This window comes from Haemaphysalis longicornis, unplaced genomic scaffold (assembly GCF_048455015.1).
Source record: "Haemaphysalis longicornis isolate Haplotype H1 unplaced genomic scaffold, Haemaphysalis longicornis Haplotype H1 scaffold_2, whole genome shotgun sequence".
Lineage (NCBI taxonomy): Eukaryota > Metazoa > Arthropoda > Arachnida > Ixodida > Ixodidae > Haemaphysalis > Haemaphysalis longicornis.
Genome location: NW_027526295.1, coordinates 137,292,936 through 137,313,524, shown reverse-complemented (window position 1 = coordinate 137,313,524; position 20,589 = coordinate 137,292,936). Strand labels below are relative to the sequence as shown.

Here is a 20,589-nt window from a genome sequence, read left to right as displayed (position 1 = left end):
ATCGACGACGACGGTTGAACGCGAAGCTTTGTCGAGATGGATTCTTCGGTTAAGCAATCCCACGCTGCGAGTATGTGCTTCTCCGTACGTACGCACCACTGTTGTAGAATACCCACAGCAACTGTCGGGTGCGCACTGCGTAGGCCTAACGTTTGGGTTTGGGGTGTGCTACGTAAATCGCGGTAGCTGCTGCTTGGCGTTCAGTGAGCAATTTTTTTAGTGGGTTCCAGTAAACGTGTTAAGCCCCAAGATGCGGCGTTAGGACTAACGTCCTAAACCTCAAAATGGGAAGTTAGCCCTAACGTAAGGACCCACAGCCTACGGCACTCAGAGCAACGCCATTTTTCTTGTGGCGGATTATTTGGTGGTCGTCTGAGTCTTTCAAACCACGTCGCCCATGCCGAAATGGAAAAATCGGATAGACGCCCGCTTCATATAACGCGAGGAAGCCAGGTTCGATTGCAGCCACGGGAAGCATTTTCTGCTTTCACTTCACGCACGATCACTCATCATCATCGTCACGTAAAGTTGGCTTCCCTCCTGCAGGGTGTATTGGCGTACAACGGCATCAGTGAGGGCACTAAAGCTTAGCCTTCAAAAAAGAACCTGCGCCCATGCGCACTGTACAGACTGTTAACGAGAGAAGCTGTGACGTGCGGCCGTTGCTTTCCGTACGACGCGTGGCTCACCCATTTACACGTAACTCGCGGCCGGTGTTTGTGATGCCGCGCCGACGCAGCTCCGCCCGCAGTCCGTCGCTTTCTCTTGGCAAAAAGAGGGTGTACACCAATCAGGTAAGCCGACCAAATGGGGAAGGACGATTCCTGCTCGTAAAGCCCTGTATACAACTGTTCAGACAAACCTGTGTCCTCCATAAAGGGAAGTAAAGCTGTTGTGTCGTTTTGGAACTGCGACAGGAAACGACTGGGATCCTAAAGTAGGCTGCGCATAAACGCGTAGTTGTCGAGTTTGCGTAGTGCAGACGAGAGCTGCTGCCTCTGCGTCGTGGATCGCGCACAGTGGCAAGAAAGGGATCAATCGTCATTCCAGTGGCAGACACGTCAGAAGCAAGGCTGTTAGCCATGCGGGTAGTGAAAAAGCACGCGTTTGTGAAGGCAAGTCATGGCCACAGGCGACGTAGTAGAATGACGCACCAGCGCTGCATGTAAGGAGATACGTGGCCCTGCAGATCGGGATTCTCTTTAGTAAACGTGAGGTATCAATATTTGTATATTCCACACCGCGAATGCACTTTTGCGGATGAGGGAGTGCATTTACACTTTTAATCTGGATCCACATAAGATCCACTTAATTACAGGAACATTTTTGCGAAAAGGTTCCAGTTATATATTTGGAACCGTGTTTCAATTACTGAAACACTGATCCACGTATATTCGGTGCGCCATTCCAGGTACCTTCAGACCTGCTGTTTATATAAAACAGTGCTCCTATCGACGTTCGGAAGCTGTCTATGGGGCTTCACTTTTCAAATATTTCTGCGTTCCTGTCGGTATAAACCGGGGTCAAGTGCCAAGCTGGCGGATGCATTGGTATAAGCAAACCGCAAGCACCATTTTAACACAACCCTGAAGCTTAAGTGCGCTTCTAAAGGAGCTATGACGCATTGAGTGGGATCAGCCAGGATTAGGAGGGGCTAGAAAAGGTGCAATGGGAAACAACTTCATATGCCGCCCAGTTTCGCTAATGTGCATTGTAAGGGTACACACAGCTTGTCCGAAAAGGATACTGAAAGCCTGTCTTTTTAAATGCACATATATGCAAGAAGACTCAAATTTATAATAATTTGTCCGCATGAATTAGGTTGCTTCAAATTCTTGAAGTTTTACTGTAAATACGACATACCGTATTTACAAATTAGGTTGCAAAATGCCTGCATATTACCCGCGTTACGACGAAGCGGCAAGGAGTCTTACAGTTGTTCTTAAAAACAAATAATAGCATGGAAATGCCCCCATAGGAACGTCGATTGCGAAAACCCACCTCATTGATGAAAATGCCTGATGTCTTTCGCGGATGTCTTGATTGCAATGTTCGCTACTAATGGAACGTGAATCGATAAGACAGCTGTCTGGGGCCACGTGTACATGGTTGCGACAGCCGCACGTCGGAGGGAACTAGCGCAGATGCGACATCACGCGTGCAATCCTGACGAGCGCAGCGCGCCCTTTACATGATGTCGACGCGTCAGAAACTGGGTTCGCAGTGCTTCGGTAGCAACCATGTAAACGCGTCTACCATTACCGTCCGTCAACACGGCCGACTGCGGTCCGATCTGTCTGAGAGCATTCAACATGAGCGTAGCAACAGCTAACTACATAACTGTCGAGAAGAAGGAGAAAGGCGGAAGTCAGCCTCATAAAACCATGCAAACCCACCGCAGCTGGATCGAGGGAATACAGCTTTTGTTCGCTTTATTAATGGGAGGAAGCGAGAGACTCCAGTGGGCAAACTCAGTAGAAAAGAAAAAGAATTATGTTGCGAGTGCTAGAACGAAGAGTAGTAGGGAGCGGTCCCGTCGTTCTCTGTTCCTGCTGTATTTGCTCTTATGTTAGACCGAAGAGATGGAATGCATTTTGAAACCATCAGGATTGACACGGGGCGACCAAAGATAAAAATATCCACCTTTTACTTTTTGTTATTAGCGTTCCCTCTTGCTGGCGGTCATGGTGCAGTAATCCTGGGCCCATCTTTATTTATGAGCGCCTGGACGAGAGAGAGAGATATAGTTTTTACCATGGTTGCAAAAATGTAGCTATGGGGCTGCAATGGCAGCCGAACGGGCATTAGCGGCATGGTGACAGTAGCTTTTTCCTCGTGCCTGCTTCTGGGCCCTATCCGACTGCCGTTAGAGATGAAGCGTTCGCGACCGTGCAGCGTTGGCGACAAGAGTTAAAATAAACGCTCGTAAATTCCTGAAGAACACTTCTGTTTGTTTTCTGTTGCTACTCGCCAGTTGTGCGGGGTACTTTGGCAATCAAGTAATTTGCAGATTATCAAATTCCCGAAAAACGCACCTTACGGCATACTCTGAAATTATCACATAAAAATGTTATTCTGTTTGAGTAGTGTGTTTTGGCACAACGACAAATTGAGCGAAGCGGAACAATTAAAGGCATGTGCAAGTCACCGCCAGGTTTTTTTTTTGTATGGGAAGCGTACCGTCCAAATGCCAGGAAAGAATGAGCAGACACAGTGAAAAAAGAGATTATTTGATTCTGTTGTGTTAGCCGCTATTTTCCGCATGTTTATTCAACCCGGCTCCTTACTGAAACCGGCTTATAAGCTGCAGACACTTTCTGCTTCTCTCACGGGCAACTAAACGTGCCTCTTTGCCTGTCTCTGTATTGCGTGCACTGAGCTGTGCTGCATCCCTTACGCATTGCGCAGGATTTTCAACACCGTTTCTTTTTCGCCGTCGGAGAATCGGCGATGTGAACAGTTTGGGTCCCGGCGTTTCTCAAGTTTTAATGAGAGCTGGCGTGCTTCCGTGAAATTTCTCTTTTCAACAGCTCCGGCGTGTATGCACGCGTATAAAACTTTGCTCGGCCAGACTCTTCCAAGAAGTTTATAAAAAGAAAAACCCAGATCCATGGCTTTTAAAGGAGCCATTGGTGGAAATGCGTCCTCTCCTGAAAGAATGGTGAATGATTTTTAGACACACGAATTTAGAAATTGCAGGGCTTGAAAACAGGGGCCGATTGATCGATAATTCTGTCCGCGTAATGCGTGCCGGCATTCGGTATTTTTTGTTGGCTGCACAGGAACAAAACCTTTGACAATGCTGTGGGAGTTAGTTTGAACTGTGGCACGTATAGGCTTGCCAAATAGTAATTTGGTGCACCATATCTGTACATGATTCGTCCAGTAAGAGACTACGCACTAAAAGTGCCATCTGCGGCAGGCTTGGACCCGAAAAACCATCAGCCTCGACAAACCCCCCAAACAAGCCATTCGCACCTCTTTCTTCTTACTGCAGGCTCTTCTTTAGCCGTTTGTAAATAAACTTGTGGAGCACTTGTAAATACACTTTTCCATTGCGGTCAGGGGGCTTGTAAGCGTCTGAACGATGGGAAGAAGTACCACAAAATCTAGCGCTATGTGCACTTCAATCCCAATAATTACCTCAGTACCTATTCTCATACATCCAATTGAGAAAAAAAGAACATCCATTGTTCTCGCTACCATTTTGTAACTAAACTGATGTACTTCTGTGTGCTCAAAACGCAATTGAAACCATTTTTTTCTTTTTAGCATAAGAAACCGTGCTGTTATTCCCGTTGGAGCAAAGAATTAATTTTAGAACCGAAGCAGCGGTAACCAGTATAACGCCAATGAAAGTTTAATGCGCACAGCACCAACGAATGTAGTGCCTATGGAGGGCCAAACAGATTATGTAACAAGGGTGGCAGGAACCTGTGGTAATCTGTGCGCCTTTTATTACCTTCCACTTCCTGGTAACTGTGAAACTACAGTAACTTCGAAAACAGCGGCAGCGGTACAGCGTAAGGCCCCGTACCAGCGTTTGTGTAAGGGCACTGCATATTTGCCCACAGCAATTTGAAATGCTTAGCAACCTTTTAGTTATTGAAGTGTTTGGAATGTCAGGTTTTGGGGTTTTGAAATGGTTGAAGTTTTGTTAAAAAGAACACTCAGCTTTTGCATCTCCGCATTCAGTCACTGCTAAGCTTGTCTGAATTCCAGGCGCAGTAGCACTCGTGAACTTCCTCATGGTTTTTATAATCCCTCGTTTAGTACCAGTATTACAATTATCAAATATATTTCATTTGCTTTATTTATGTCCGCAATATTTTTTGGAATTTAACACTTCTTTGTTTCTGAAGCAGGACGCCAAGCTCTTTATTTGTGCGCAGACTGTAGAAGGTACTGACGAAGCCAGCGGGATTCATCTGCTTAATCATTGTGCGTTCTTTACCTGTTTCCACTCCTAAAAATTTTCGGCCACCGAACTTTGCATTACAATATGGTTCGACGTATGTTATTCTCCGCAGTGATCAGTTAGGAGTAAGGTAAAACCTGTGCGTATTGTTTGCAATGGGGCTTGAGAGTGAATTTATTGCAAATCCCATCCTCAGGAATTTTTTGCAAAGACATTCTTTCACGTGCTATGAAGACGTGGTTTTGCTGTTTGTGCGGCCTAAAACAAAAGACGAAAATTCCGCATGCTTATATAAATAATGTTGCCTGCTGGGTAAAATGCACAACTCTGCAAAGATTTTTTTCGGGTTCACTTATACAAAGATTGCGTCAAAAGGTGCTTTTATTTCTGTATGTGTGGTATCGATGGTCGCTTTTCGGTGGCAAGACAAGTCGGCGACTTGCTCCAGGTGGTGTTTTTACAATGGAAAGTGCTAGTTTTGTATAGTGTCGTCTTACTGTTAGACAAACGAGTTCTTTCGCGTACCCAATTTGTGTACAGATGGTGTTATGGCAATAAATAGGCTTGCTTACAATTTTTTCTTTACCAGACAACGTCTGCGTTCGCACTTGTGTACTCGCGTTTTGTGGCCAGTTTTATTTAACACCAACAATGCGTCAAAGGCAATTAGCTGCTTATTTAGCCAGAAACAATTTTCCTGAAAGGGTCAGTCGGTGGCTTTTGTGGTCAGAATGACAACCTTGTAGCTGTGGTACCCCTTGGGGTATCGAGGATAAAGCATGTAGTGCCGTTCTGTGGTGCGTTGCGTATATGTTAAAGGGAAAAAATCATGAAACACTTCAAATAAACCACTCTTATTGTGGTAACACCATGTGCGATAAATAGCTACATGCAGGGGGATGAAGCATAAAGTTGTTTGTTTCTTCGCTTGTTGTTAGTATTTGGGTTTTCCTTAGGGGCTCGTACGCTTAAGGGCACGGTGAAGTTTTATACTGACTAGCAGATACGTTCATTTTTAACTGCGCGTATCACTTGCAAGAACAGATTTGGGAGGAACGTGTCTGTATCTAATTGTTTTCTGTTCAGCGAGCCTATTTCTAATATAGAGTGGCCAAATGTGTGTAATGCCGTTATAGTGTCATCTTAAGGAGGCGGGGTGATGCAAATCTTTTCTGGATATTGATCAGTTAGTATGGGAATTAAGATGCACTGCATGAGCTCGTCTTCATATGACTTAAGCGAGGCCCTTTGTCGGAATAGTTGGTTGAACGTCGTTTGTACGTTTGCGCTTCAGGCTAAACCCAAAAACGAACTAGACAGAACACGTACGCTTGACATAGATACTGCGCCCGTTTTTGCAGTGTGTAGGAATTAACAAGAGGAACTGACCTCTTTGTGCCATGATTGGGGATATTAATCATACTCGTAGATACTGGCAACCTAAAACATAGAGAGTATGTAAATCCACATGAGTTTAGATGGAATGAGATAAGGGGCGTACACAGCATTCCACTTCGGGTAGGGCATGCGACAGCTTTTACGAAAGAGAACATTATCAGGATAGAACTAGAGCCAGAAAACAACGGCTACAAACTACCGCAAAAAACACAAGAGCGTCGGTATCAATAAATGTACTCTGCATACCGTACGATTCAGCGTCCCACTACCCTCTGCGCGCGTGCTACAAGGCTGGTGTAGTGCGGGGAAGCTTCATGAGCTTGGAGGCAGAGCCCGCCTTCCTCGAACATGCAACAAGCCGGAATGTTACCGCCGCACGGGTGCTTGCTGCGGTGACTCTCGCCCATGACAGTTGTAAAATGCAAAGCAAAATAATCGACGTGTAGAGACATGCATGTGTGGGATACGCCGCTAGCTAATGTCTCCTCCCCCCCTGTCTTAAACTCAACGTGTTTCGGCTTTCCTGGCACCGGGAGAGAGTGGTCGTGCGTATCTGTACTGTGTTCGAGCCGTGTGCAAAACTGTTTGGCCGTTGGCGCTTCGTATTATAAATAAGCGTTTCTTTCCAGCGAATTTTCATTCGGTCGAGAGCATCGGATCCTGCTGTTGCTCAGTTGTAATGATGCTGCAAGCTCGCCCGGAAGGGTACTATTTTTGTGTCGTCGCTATTCCTCTCGCCATGCAATAAATCAGTTAACTTTGCTCTCGGCTTTTTATTGTCAACACCAAGACAGCACCTCTGCTCGGCGCTCGTTCGCCACGCTAGAATTGCTTGACGGAGGCGACAGAGTTCGGTACGGGGACAACTTCGCTAATGTGACAATACTCTCTCAATTGTTTTGCGCATTTTTATCAGGGGCGCAACGAAAAATGGGTGATTGCAGTAATGACAGCAGTTATCAAAGCAGCCTTACGTATTCGAATCGCATGCTACAGAAATTGAATCACCGGTAGTCGTTGTTAGATGTTAGGCAGTCGGTTATCCCATTCATTACCATTACTCCTTCTTTACCCAATAATTGACCTGTGCACACCGGTGCATGAAATACTGATATGCTATTAGTATTCATTTGATTGTGGAGGGCTTTGTTGAAGAACGGCCCCTACCCCTACCCTATATGCCCCTTTTTCTCTCTTCGCGTCCTGCCACAAACCCTCCATCTCCGCGACTCTCCTCATCTGAAGGCCAAATTTTCCGTTCTCGTCTCTCGTCCTCTCCCCAGTTTTTTTCTTACCCTCTGCTCTTTCTTCCCTCCTTCGCTTGAAGTCCAAACAAGCCCTACCCTGTGAAAATGATAGTACATGGAGTGGAATGCGACAAAGAACTGCCTAGAAGAACGGCATTGTAATAGCAATAACTGAAGAAAAGATGACGAATAAAAAGAATCCTAAAAAAATAAAGGAGAACTTCACAAGCACTGTAGCGTCTATATTTGACATCTGTGGTAATTACGTGAAGAAGATACCGCACGGATAGTTGGTGTAATTAAGGAAGACGTACAAACCCACACCTATAAGACCACTCCATGGCTCACAGTACTGAAGATGCAAGCCGTAGCAAATAGGGCCCTGAAAACCCACCTAAATGTCCGTAAAGATATCCTTATTGACATCCGAGGAGTCATTAGGGGCTACAGGAACGGTGCGTTTTTTAAAACCGGCCCGAGGACATTTACGGACCACATGAGTAAATATCTCTGCAGACAATATGACACAAATTTTGTGCTTAGTTACCTAGTTTCCACAGAATTCAGTAGGGTCTGCGAAGGAGGGTACCCTGTGTCTTTCACCCTACAGGCAGCTAAAGAAGGTACATGCGAGAGAAGGGGAGTTTGGAAAACCGTTCGCAACAAAATGCACAGGTTCATCAATAGTCACCAATCGCTGACGTAGATTGAGTTTAATAAAAAACAATTATGTAGAACACCACGTGCACAGATGCACAGTTGCATACACACGCAATAAGGATCGCTTATACCGGGAATGCACGCTCATTAACATTCGCACTTAACCCCGATCACATTGACACACTCCCAGGCAGCGCAGGACTGTTCGGCCTAAAACAGGCCGGTGTACTTTGGCCGGTGATTTTCTGTCCGGCCGTTTTCCGGCAGCCATGTTCGGCCCATGTCCAAATGTGGGCCTTTTGGCCGTATACGGCCGTACTCCCATGGCTGTCCAACGGCCAGTGTCCGTCGGCCAGTCGACCGGCTTACGGTCATACGGCCAGATTCCAGCCGTAGGGCTCCGGCCATTCCAAAGCCACCCGTGTACGGCCGAAGTACGGCCGCCGGATTACAGCCGAGATGCGGTCGTCGGACTCCAGCCGGACTAAAGCTACCGGAAATACGGCCGTGCTACGGACATTGGAGTTCAGCCAGAGTACGTTAACTGTACTGAGGCCGGTCAATGCATGTCGCGAAAGCAGATGACTCATTCGCGCAGTGCAGAAGCAGCTCAAACCCAGCATTTTGGGTCCAATGCAGCCACATGAAAGTGAGCTCTCGCGCAACCACCAGCCGTCAAGCTTTCAGCGAAGCCTTGCTTAATTACCAGCCTCAGTTGACAGCAAAATTCATTTATTAAACAGTGCTCACAAATTGTCGTTCCTTTAATTGCTGTGCCTCTTTTACTGCCCAACCCAGAAAATATTCAGTTCTTTGTAGAGCTTGAATAGATGTATTGTCCAGGTCCTGATATCCTCTGTGGGGCGGCTTACCTGTAATAAACGGGAAAAGAGGAGAGGGGGGGGGGGCGGCAGAGGGCGCATACTTTAGTGGGTTGAATTTCAGAAGGATAAATTGCGCCGCTTTTAGCCAATTTCTTTTAGGGCAATATTCCGGAACACTTTCATGCTATGACTACATAAACTATTTTTATAACAGTTGCTTGACCAATTTTGCTGTATATAAAACCGGCGTGAATGCCTTTACGAAGCGTTTTGGTTCTCAACAAAACACTCAGGAGCATTTAATATAACTCCTTCACAAAAAAAGTATGTCCAGTTTTTGCCCATTTTTCTTGCAAAGACATTTCTACTCGATCAACTTTTCTGATGATCTTGGGCAGGGCTGATCCTAAGAAGGAGCGAACAGGTACTTTCATTTTCAATCTATTTTAATGTTGTTTTCATGAGTATAGGTCCACACCACGTAATAGTCCAAAAGAACTTAATTTACTTCTAATGTCATACTACGTTCAAAAAATTCTAGACGCGTTGCGAATGACGCCCTGCTTCAGGTGGCTGCAGTTGTATACCTCTGTGATCACGCAAGGAAACGCGTAAAATTAGAGTTACATAATTTGTTTCAAACCAATAACATAGCAATGGTAGCATGCATACAGGAAACCTTGCATACTGCAACGAATAGGGCAATAAATATTTTATTGGTCAAGGTTAAATCCCTAGGGTTCTCAACCCGTCGGAGGCAAACTTGCGCCTCTGGAAGTTTATTTATTTATTTATTTATTTATTTATTTATTTATTTATTTATTTATTTATTTATTTATTTATTTATTTATTTATTTTTATTCATTTATTTATTCGTTGTTTTATTTATTTGTTATTTATTTATTTATTTATTTATATTCATTTATTTATTCATTGTTTTATTTATTTATTTATTTGATGCCTGCTTGCTTTTGCATGCATTACAGAAGGGAGATACATAACACTAAGCATTAAATATGAGACAAAATAACAAAATAATTCTACAAAGCGCGCTGAAAATCGTCAATATAAACAGTTAATGCAATCATAGGTGGAAGATAATTACACTGCAGTATTGATGTAAAATAAAATGAATCGCGCAAGGCGCCACTTTTAAAGGAAATTTAATAATTTGCTTTAAGCTAGCGGTCCAACTTTGCGATATGTAGAATGGCGCTTGGAAATACTTCTCCCCTTCTACTTCAGTTTTCGAATGATAGATATTACGAAAAAAGTTCAACCTGTGGTTTCGTCTGTCATCTTTCACGTCCTGCCATTTTAGTTTACTTTAATTTCTCTCATGCTAAGTTGAGCGTGACAATTACCTAATACGAATCGCACTGACATATTCTGTATGTTTTCGAGCGTATCAACCAGCTCTTTGGTGTAGGGATCCACGAAAACACATGCGTACTCCAAGATTGAGCGCACATGAGTGAAATACGGTTGTTATTTTCAGTTAGATGGAGGTTCACTGAAATTTCGTCTCAGAAAGACAAAAGCATATGCAGCCGTAACGTTTATGGTGTGAACCTGCCTATTTAACCTCTAACCACTCCCTAAATAAACTCCTAGGTATTTACATTCCTCGGCCGTTGTCACAGCAGCATAATTTACGGTATACGTATTCAATTGGAATGAAGGTTTTCTTGTAAAGGTGCCAAGTTAACACACTGTTTAACATCCAAAAACTTTTCTGAATCAGCACACCAGGATGTTATTAAATTCGAATAAAGCTGCAGGTATACGGAATCACGTTCATTCGCTATAGTCCGGTAAACTACACAGTACTTTTTAACAAAGTTATAGGGCCAATAGTAATAATAATGCAAAAACCGATTCATTCAGTTCATAGGACGAAATGTACTACGCAGAAGGGGATATGGAACACCATCATTTCCTTTTTTGCAGTCCAAGAATATACAGTCAACCACTGTAAGCTTATAAGAACCAAATCGTGCGTGAACTCAACAATCTGCGTTGAGCAAGAAAATCCTGACAAAATCCGTGTTTGCTAGGATGCTGGCGATTATGTTTAACCAAATGAGTCATATCCCAAGAGTAGCTAAGCTCGCCTTCAAACATCGGAACTAAATTAACAGCTAGGCTTCGTCAGCTACAAGGCTCTGTTGTTATCGCAAATTTAAAATAGTTTTTTTTTCTAAATAGGCAGTCGTAAAATCCCATGAAGTAACATAGTGCAGGGCATGAAGTTGATCCTACCAATGCGCGAGCGAGTCTCTTCTACGATTATCACCAACAACATAGTGCAACATTGCTTGTCGCAGTTTAATTGTACGCAGAATAACTTGCGCTTTTGCTCGCACTTGCCTTTCTTTGGTGGGGAGTCCTTAACATGGTGGCGTTTTAGCTCCTGCGTGGTGGCCGCTTGCTCGACGCCCTTGAAGGCCAGTTATTCTGGTGAACCATCTTCATCTCGGATCGGACATCTCTGCCGGGTCGATGTCTCCAATGCTCTCCATTTCTTGAGGGGGCGAATATCCTCGAGCTGATGCGTCGACGAAGCCGGCGGCAGAGGCGTCGTAGCGGCGATGACTGGCGAGGCTTAGCTCACCCGTCGGTGTGGCACAGTCTTCTTGTGGCAATAAATGACATTTCGATGGCCTAAAACGTTCCCTGCTAATGTCCAGTGAGTCCTTGCACCTTGCCCGTTCACCGATAACACTCATTACTGTTTGAAAAACGATGTTCGTTCATTTAAAACGTAGAAACACGGAGCGGATGAAAAACGCGCCCCCGTCGTTCGGCTCCCTAACGGCTTTTTCTACCCCCAGGAAAAAACCAGTCGGTCTCCTTCCAAACACGTCTTTGCATGAATTCTCGGCGCCCAGGCGCGTGCCGTTGTTCGGCTGTATGCCGTTTGCCGAAAAAAGGACGTATAACCAGATACCTTACGTAGGCCGGTCTCCTCTTGAACACCGGTTGCCAAATATTCTGTTGCCATTCGCTTGCCGGAATTCGGCCGAGGGCAGCTAACCGAATGCAAAACGTATATTCTGGGGCCGTACGTCCGCCGGACGCACGGTTCACCGTTGAAACAACGAATGCACGGCAGCCGCGCTTCGGCCGGTCTCCTTTCGAACACCAACTGCCGCAAGAATACGCATATTCTGTGGCCGGTCGCCTGCCGTGCTTCGGCCGATTACCGCTTCCCGAAGAAAAAACGGATGCCCTAAGGCCGTACTTCGGCCGTTCTCTTTCTCAACATCGGCAGCCGTAAGAGAACTGAATATCTGGCAGCCGGTTAGGTGCCGTTGTGCGTCCGGACACGGGCGGACGGAAAAATACCGAAGCGCTGGCTGCCGAATGTTGGCCGTCCAACGCATGATCAGTGGCTGCCAGAAGCTGGATGCTGGCCGGACATGCCAGAAAGCGGCCATAGACGGGCCGGTCTTGGGGCACACTTTCTGTGCCGCCTGGGCTTTCACTGCATTAAAATAAACAATAAAGCGACGTCCCCTGGTCATTCCAGTTTAGCAAAATGCTTGTCATCGAAGCATTCAGCCCTATTTTAACAGCGGAGTGCTTTAGCCCGAGCCTTTTCCATCCATCGCAACAGAAGACCCCAAAGCTTAAAAAAAATGTGGTTAGCGAATTCCTGGGAATAGAACCCGGGACCTTGACCGGCAACAGTAACCACTGGGACACCCCAAAGGCCCGAGGGGTACGGGGCTAGCTGACGCGGGAAACAACAAGATGTGCAGCCAATTGGAAAGGAAGAAAAGCGTGTCCAGTGGTCGGAACCGCACCAACGTCACTCGCCTTATAAAAGCGGCGTATATACGATTGAGCTATCATCGCATTTTGGGTGCGCAGCATTTCCTTTCGGTTCGTAGCACGGGCATTGGCTTTGCACTTAACCACGGGTTCTAGCACGTGCTAACGCGGTTCACTTTGGGAGAAATTTGAGAACCTGTGGACGAAACGATCCGGGCGTGCTGTCAGTCCCGGAGAAGTTTAAGGGGCAAGTTGAGAAATGTGAAGTGCAAAACCGGGGTCCCCGACGAAGGCAGAGGGGCGGCCAGCTCTACTGTTTCTGCAGCCTTGCACCACTAGTTCAAGCTGCGCCAATTTTCATATGTAAAATGTTTATGAAGAAGCAAGTACCCAAAAACCCTTTGAGTATACTGCTTCCGAGGAAGTATGAAAGCTGCCAATGGCACTTCTTATATGACGCACTAATGATCAAAGTGGTCTACAGGAACGGAGGGTATCGCATCATGTGTGGGCGTGACAAATCTGAAATTAACGTCGCTTTCGATTGGTTTTTGGCGATATTTTCTACACAAATTGAACTGTGGACATTTGTACAATAAAAAGGTAATACAACCTATTTTTGTACTATTCACTAGCGAGATTGAAGTCGGAAATGACAAGAATAACCTTTAATTGAATTGTCGTGAAGAAAGCTTATATAAATTGTGCAGTGCAGGATACAGGAACATAACAATCGTAAAAGGGAATATTGTGTGCCTGGCGAATCGTTTCTGAACGGCGCCATGACGTGTATATCAAATGTTTCTTGTCACAGTAGAGCACACCAAGGACAACACTTGTTACAGTACAGCGCACCGTTACAGTACACCAAGCTTGTGGCTCCCCTTATTTTTTAGGGAAGCACTAGGTGGGTCAAGAACAAGAAGTCGCTGTGCGCACTTTGAAACCCAGCACAATGATGCATAGCAACGTAGACGCATATAACCGCAGAGATGAATTGTACAACGCCTTGTAAATCAGCTAATTCACTCAACTGAATAATTTCAGTTATTCAACATGTTCAATCAATCAATCAATCAATCAATCAATCAATCAATCAATCAATCAATCAATCAATCAATCAATCAATCAATCAATCAATCAATCAATCAATTAATCAATCAATCAATCAATCAATCAAATAGTCAAACAATCAATCAACTAACGAACCGATCGTTATATACATCCAATTAGACATTTAAATTAATTAACTAATTTATAATGTGTCTCCCATTGCAAATTTGCGTTCGCACATTGCAGCCTAGCACATTGTACATTCTGCCCGCTGAGGACCAATATCCGTAGGTGTGTATGGCCATTGCGATGCAAGCAGACTTCTGTGCTCGGCATGATGCACACATCGGAAAGGGCATGTCCATTTGAGCACACTTTAAAACGCAAATGAGTCCTAAAAATCTTAAACCTAAGTGAATGTGCACCAAATCGTCTCCTAGTTTATTGCGTGGCATTTTTTTTCCGAATGTCCTCCCAGCCGGGACTGTGTAAGGCCTTGCATTTGCACAAAAACGATGAATTGGAGGAAGTAAGAATTTTGATCGTTATAATAGCGTAAATGGGGTTAACTGGTCGAAATAAACTATCATAAACCAAGGAATACAAAAGACAGAGAACTAAAACTTCACAAACTGATCAGACGAAATACCGTATAAACCAGATTATAGGTCGACCCGGTATATAGGTCGACCCCCTACCTTGAGGTGGGAAAAGTTGACAAAAAAAATAATTTCGCACAGAAGCGCACTCGCAATGTCTATATTTATTTTCGACGCCCGTCTGTCACTCCCACTCACTATGCCTGCCGAAGTCACTAGTCCGAAATGTCAGAGTCGTCCGAGGATGAATGCTTCGGACTGTCATCTTCCATGCCATCAGGCGCGTTGCTGATGGAGCACTTCCTGAACGCTCGTGTACCCATGTCGTCGGGCAGCGACTGCCCAGAGAAGGACACCCAGCTTGACACGGTCGCAACCGGCCCGTATAGGTCTTTTTGTTGTCGCCGGCTATCCACTCATTGTACAGTTCGCGGAGCCGGTCCGCGCATGGCCTCCGGAGCGATCGTGAGCGAAGCTCCCGGACGAAGTCCGCCACTTTGTTCTCCAACTCGGGGTGCACCGCTTGACGTCCACAGAACGATCGGTTTCGGGGGTTGCACGCGCACAGCTTAGCTTTCTGGCTCCGCCAGTACCGCACACTTTTCTCTGAAACGCCTAACTGGCGTTACGCCGCCGTATTCCCATTCTGCTCGGTGACGCAATCGCCGCCAGCTTGAACGCCGCGGTGAACTGGCGTCGACTGCCGCCACTCATCTCGGAACAGAGACGTACAGAAATGTACGCACGCACGCGTAATAGACGAGTAAAAGACGAAAAACTAGAGAAAAGCGAAATAAATCAGACAACGATTTACATTCTGCCAATGACCGCTATATAAGACGAGGGGTGACTTTTGTGCGGATTTTTTTGGAAAAAAACTCGACCTATATTCCGGTTTATACGGTACGTCCCCTCCGAAAAACGAATTCTAAGTTGAATACGTTCGGGAAAGAATTTGCGAGTGCAAATGAACGAAAGGAAGTAAAATGTGTAACGCCAAATAAGTGCGCGATCGGGGGAAATAGCACATTTAATCGTTATATAATAACGTAAAAAAATGAATGGTTGAACAGAAATGTGTTAAGCCAAAAATGCAAAAATACAGTAAATAATTTTACAAAACGAACTGACGAAATCAAAAATATGCATCTTCCAATTTCTTCCTACATACGAAGACTAAATTAAAAACGCCTTGAAAAGAACGTTGGAAATGCGAATCGAAAATAGAGAAAATGAGCACACCGTGTAATGGCCTGCCTTTTCACAAAAAATTAACAATTGGTGGTTATAACACCGTAAATATCAATACCTATTTAAGAAAATTTTGCTAGAAGAAGAAATAAAAAATTGAAGTTTTCTTTAGCAAAAGTGAAACGGCGAAATTAAAAATATGCGCCTTGTACATCTCAACGGAAAAACCAACAATAATTAAAAAAACAAAGGAAATAATATTGAAAATACGAATAAAACAATCGCGAAAACTCGCCAACCCTGCACTACAACAAAAAAGATAATATCGAAATGAAGGCAGGTAATCGCTACAATAATGTATGTTTACATCATTGGACAGAAGAAATAAACGAAAGCTTCAAAACAATGAAATATTCCAACGTATTTGGCTACTAATAACCACATATGACTGAAGAACTCACAATGTATACAAGCGGCGTAAGAATGCTACGTATTAGTAGACAACTCGCCGAATTTCTGAAGATTTTGTTTCACTGAAAGTACTGCAGCCACGATAGGTATCAAATGAGTGGAATCCCAGTGACGGCGACTCGGTCGTTGCTTTGATGGGTTCCGGTGGATATCGATCAGCGTATTACTCAGCCTTACCATACACACAGGCAATACATTCAGCTATCATCCCATTTCGGGGTCGCTGTATTGAATGCGTTCTTTACTATGGTGCGATTACAACCTACTGGTAACAGCATTTTAATTAACGAGTGTTACTGAGGTCGTGCTTATGCCTTGATTGTTCCGGAACTCACTGGGGTGGCTGGTTAACCAATGCGGTGAGCTATTAAACCCGAGGCTGCAAGGTTGATTTCTGATGTCGCCAAGTATTTCTCTGGGATGGACCCGAAGAAAAAATAACGCCAATGCAGAGGGCCCTTCGATTTTCACTAATGAAGGCAACGTCATCAAATTTGATCCATGCACTTCCGCTACGGTGGGCTGAATCATATATAACTTTAATTTGAAAATATATGGTCATTGTACCGGAGTGTCCAATTTCCTTGAATGCAGCTTTTTGCCGCTTAGTTCTGGGCAATAAGAATATGAGAGATGTGTGGTATTGAGCTTAGTATCCCGGTAATGCTATTCAGAAGCTTCGCAGCATATATAGTGGTTGTAGAGAGGGCTAACAGTAACTCAAGGCACTTTCGCAAGCTACGTCTTTGCTGCACCGTGCTCGTATTTTGTACCACAAAACGTACTTTCAGATGAACAACTTTTTTGGATCTAAGATGTATATTAGCTAATCGACGAGCTACTTATTGTTACATGGCTGGTTCGGCTATTCGCCATGATCAACCCCTCGAACGGTCTTTTCACTTAGATTTTTGGTGATTCCATCGGAGTTATTTATTCATGTTGAGTGTGCAGCAGTTACGTATCACTCTTTCTCCTTAAAGGGACACTAAAGGCTGTATTAAATTTTGTCTTAACCCAACGATCATACGTTTCGTAGCTCTCTCTGCTTTTGTTGGACGAGCAACAATGAGTTATTTCCAGAGAAATATTAAATCAAGCTGGTAGTTCTCTGTACCCTTTCGATGTCATTTTTGGGAAGTATCCATTGCGTCACAAACTAGGAGCGAGGCACATGTGCGGTCCAGGCACTCTTACGCTGGCAACGCTATCTTTTACGTCTGCATGCCATGGCCGACGCCGAAATTGTTTCTTTGCTGAGGGGGCTGGCTTAGACTTCTACGATTTGACCCCGATGGTACAAGAAATGCTTTGTTACATCAGTGATGCCTATGGCAACAACACCGCATCAACCGCTGCCAAAGGCCACACACCTCAGAGGTGATACGTTAAACGGGTACGGAGCGCGAGCTTTCTCCGACGCCGCTCTAGCGAGCTCCCGCGCTGGCACTTTACCGGCGCGGTAAAGAGTGTGTTAGTGAAATGCGATCAGTTGCGACTGCGCTTTCCGCTTCGAGCAGTCGAACTCCTTATAAGCTGACAGTGAAGATTTGTTTTTGTACCCTCTTTGAATAAACCAACGGCCCCATATTACTTCCTGTGAACATTAAAATTTAGGAGTTCTGCCCGGCTCGTCCGGGCCCAAGCGTAGAGATATGCGACGTTTAGGGGTTATTCAGAGCGGCTTGCGGCGAATGAAAAATTCGCAAGGTAATTATTCCTCTACTTTCCACGGGTGATAAGTTTGGAACCGGGCGCGGGCACGCTTTACCGACAGAAACATCCGCGCACCGAGAACGAGAGATTAGAAGCTCACGCGGGTCGCTTAAACACCTTGTTCCTTGTGCCGCTTTCTGCCAGAGGTATTGCTTGCAGAAGCTCCAATGTTTACCGTGGTAGATTATTGACTTCGCTAAGTGCGCACCGACGTAAAGCTGGTCTTTTCCTTATCGAAACTGAAAACATGGTGGGCGACTCTAAAGAGTGAGTAAAGCGGCCCGTCTCGGAACGTGTAAAAGCTGTAGCCAGTGTGTTTAAGTGAGGTGAGCTCACGTTAAGTTTTGATTTACATTTATTTCACGTTCTGAACCTCCTAAGAACTGTTTATGTGAGGAAAACATTTATAGATGCATCTTCAGTGAGCTCTCGCCGTTCAGAACTTTCGTGACGTCACAAACCGTAGTACTCAAAACACGTAGGAAGGGGACATCCGTTAGCACATTTCTGGCATTTTCTGTTTTTATAACAACTGCAACTGGCTAGAATGGTGTATTTACATTCTCCGCACCGTAATCTATCGGTACAGGCCAACTTGTTTTTTACCCTTTAGTGTTCCTTTAACGTGTCTGAAGCTGGTGTAATCGCACATTCTTTGCAACAAGTTATACTTGCGACATATGAAACAAAATGACTACATGACCCTTGTTGCTTTTATTTGTTGAGGTGATCTTCGTTGGAGGTTTCTGAACACGCAGATTGTGCACTGAGTCATTCACTGATAGCAAATATCTTGCCTGGACACAGTCGTAAAAAACATTCATAATTTAGAAAAACAAAAGGTTTTAAAATGAATTGCGTAAAATAAAAAAGCGATAAAAGCCACAAATGAATGTTTGGATTCAGTGATTGTTCTTTCTTCTGTCTGTGCGTAGGGTTTTGTCGAACGTACAGTGGCTGTCTTTTCGCGTAATACCCCCTTTAAACGTGACGCGCTGAAACAGATGTGAATCTTATTTCGTGCAGATTTTCTGAGTGCTTCTTGGAAATGACCGGACATTGTTGCTCACCGCTCTCACTGGTAAGACAATATCTCGAGTTTTTTGTACAATTAGATAACCCCAGAAAAATATGCAGAGTGAAAGGGACCTTATAGGCAACGTACAACGTCTCCCCAGTCAAAAGAGTACGTTCGCGAAAAGTGTTCACGGGAATTGATACGCGAAATTCAACCAGATGGACTCTATAAAAAGAGAACAAGAGAAGGATGATGATTCAATAAAAACATTTTCGAACTTGTGACATCGTAAGAATGATGGTGTGATCGGGTTGTGGCGACAATGCAATGCCAATAAAATGATTTTTTGTACTCTACTGCCTGCTCGTCGTGGGTAAAATTTTAAAATATGTATTTTCATGTTCTAGTTACCAAGTGATTAAGAAAAGCCTACCGAGAAAGAAGGTTTCTGGCCGTCCCTAAGTGTATTGTTATAGGATAAAAGCGGAAGAGTTTATTTTGGCTACGTTTTTCACAAGTGTTTTGATGATGCCGACTATAGCAAACAAACTTCGACATCGGTAAGCTACAATCAGCAGCTACTTCTTGCAGAATCACTTCTCATACTGGCTCCAGAAAAATCTCAAGGGCAACCCAGAATGCGACCGAGATTTCTGCTACAACGCGCAATTTTTTTGTGTGTTTTATTTTTGTAGTGCGCGCTGTGTCGAACGCGTAGCAACCAGTGAGAGTCAGCGCACGTAAAGTGCTTGTTTGTGTTTTTGATAGCTCAGGTGCACGATTTATAACAGCGTACGCTGAGTGTTTCTTTGTATTTTATTTTTCTGATGAACGAGCCGCTAAGAAATGCGCTGCAGGTAATGGGTATGGAGCGCACGACGAGGGTTAGGTGCTTAGTAGGCTTTTTAGGGACGCTGGCAGGGCGCGCCTTATATGGACGCCAGCCGGGTGTGCCCTTTGGCCAAAATAGCAAATGAACTCCGCTCAAACTCAAACTCAAACTCAAACTCAAACTCAAACTCAAACTCCGAAAAATAAGAGAAGTCGGACGAGAGGACAGCGAACGCAGAGGACACTGCGTCGTCTGTGAGTGGATGTGTAACAGTGCGGACACATTCGAAACGAGAAATTTTCTAAAAAGACCGTGCCCACAGATTTCCCAGCGGCGCACTGATGGTTTATTTGAGGTCATGCCATCCAATTCCAGTGAGTATCACTGCCATATGTAGGAGGAATAAATAGCACTATGAAAAACCATGATAGGTTTCATAAAGTTCTATAGTTTGTTCCCAACGTGAGGTTTCTGCAAGACGGCATTGATGCAGTGTACTTCCCAATTTGGCTTCTCACCAAAGTGCATCATACGGCTTTTAGCCTTCATACCATGGGGGACGAAGCGGGGAATGTTTGACACCCGATGTTTTCCTGGGAATGTTTTACACCAAGAAAGAGTTTTGCATCAACCGATAACTAATCCTGTGCATTAAAACCTGGCATCTACTTATTCCTGGCCCGCAAAAACAGGACTAAATCTTCGCTCAACGAAGCTAGGCCTAAATTTGACTCCCTTGCGCAGTGAAAGGCGACGCAACTCACGATCCATTTTCAGTTTATTTATCGAAACCTACCAACGTTGCAACCACACTGATGCGAAGCAATTGCCAGATCATAACACCCTTTACTGGCCTGTAGTAGAAGTTTGTTGTTCTAAAAAAAA

At 44.6% G+C, this 20,589-nt stretch overlaps 1 protein-coding gene across 1 annotated transcript in view; it reads left to right on the top strand.

The window, feature by feature from the left end:
* LOC144169258 (calcitonin gene-related peptide type 1 receptor-like) overlaps positions 1-20,589 on the top strand; it is a 130,214-nt gene that overhangs the window by 73,693 nt on the left and 35,932 nt on the right. The window contains exon 2 of the mRNA XM_077698321.1: positions 18,881-18,935. Coding sequence (XP_077554447.1) covers positions 18,881-18,935 — 55 coding nt within the window. The remainder of the gene's footprint in view (positions 1-18,880; positions 18,936-20,589) is intronic.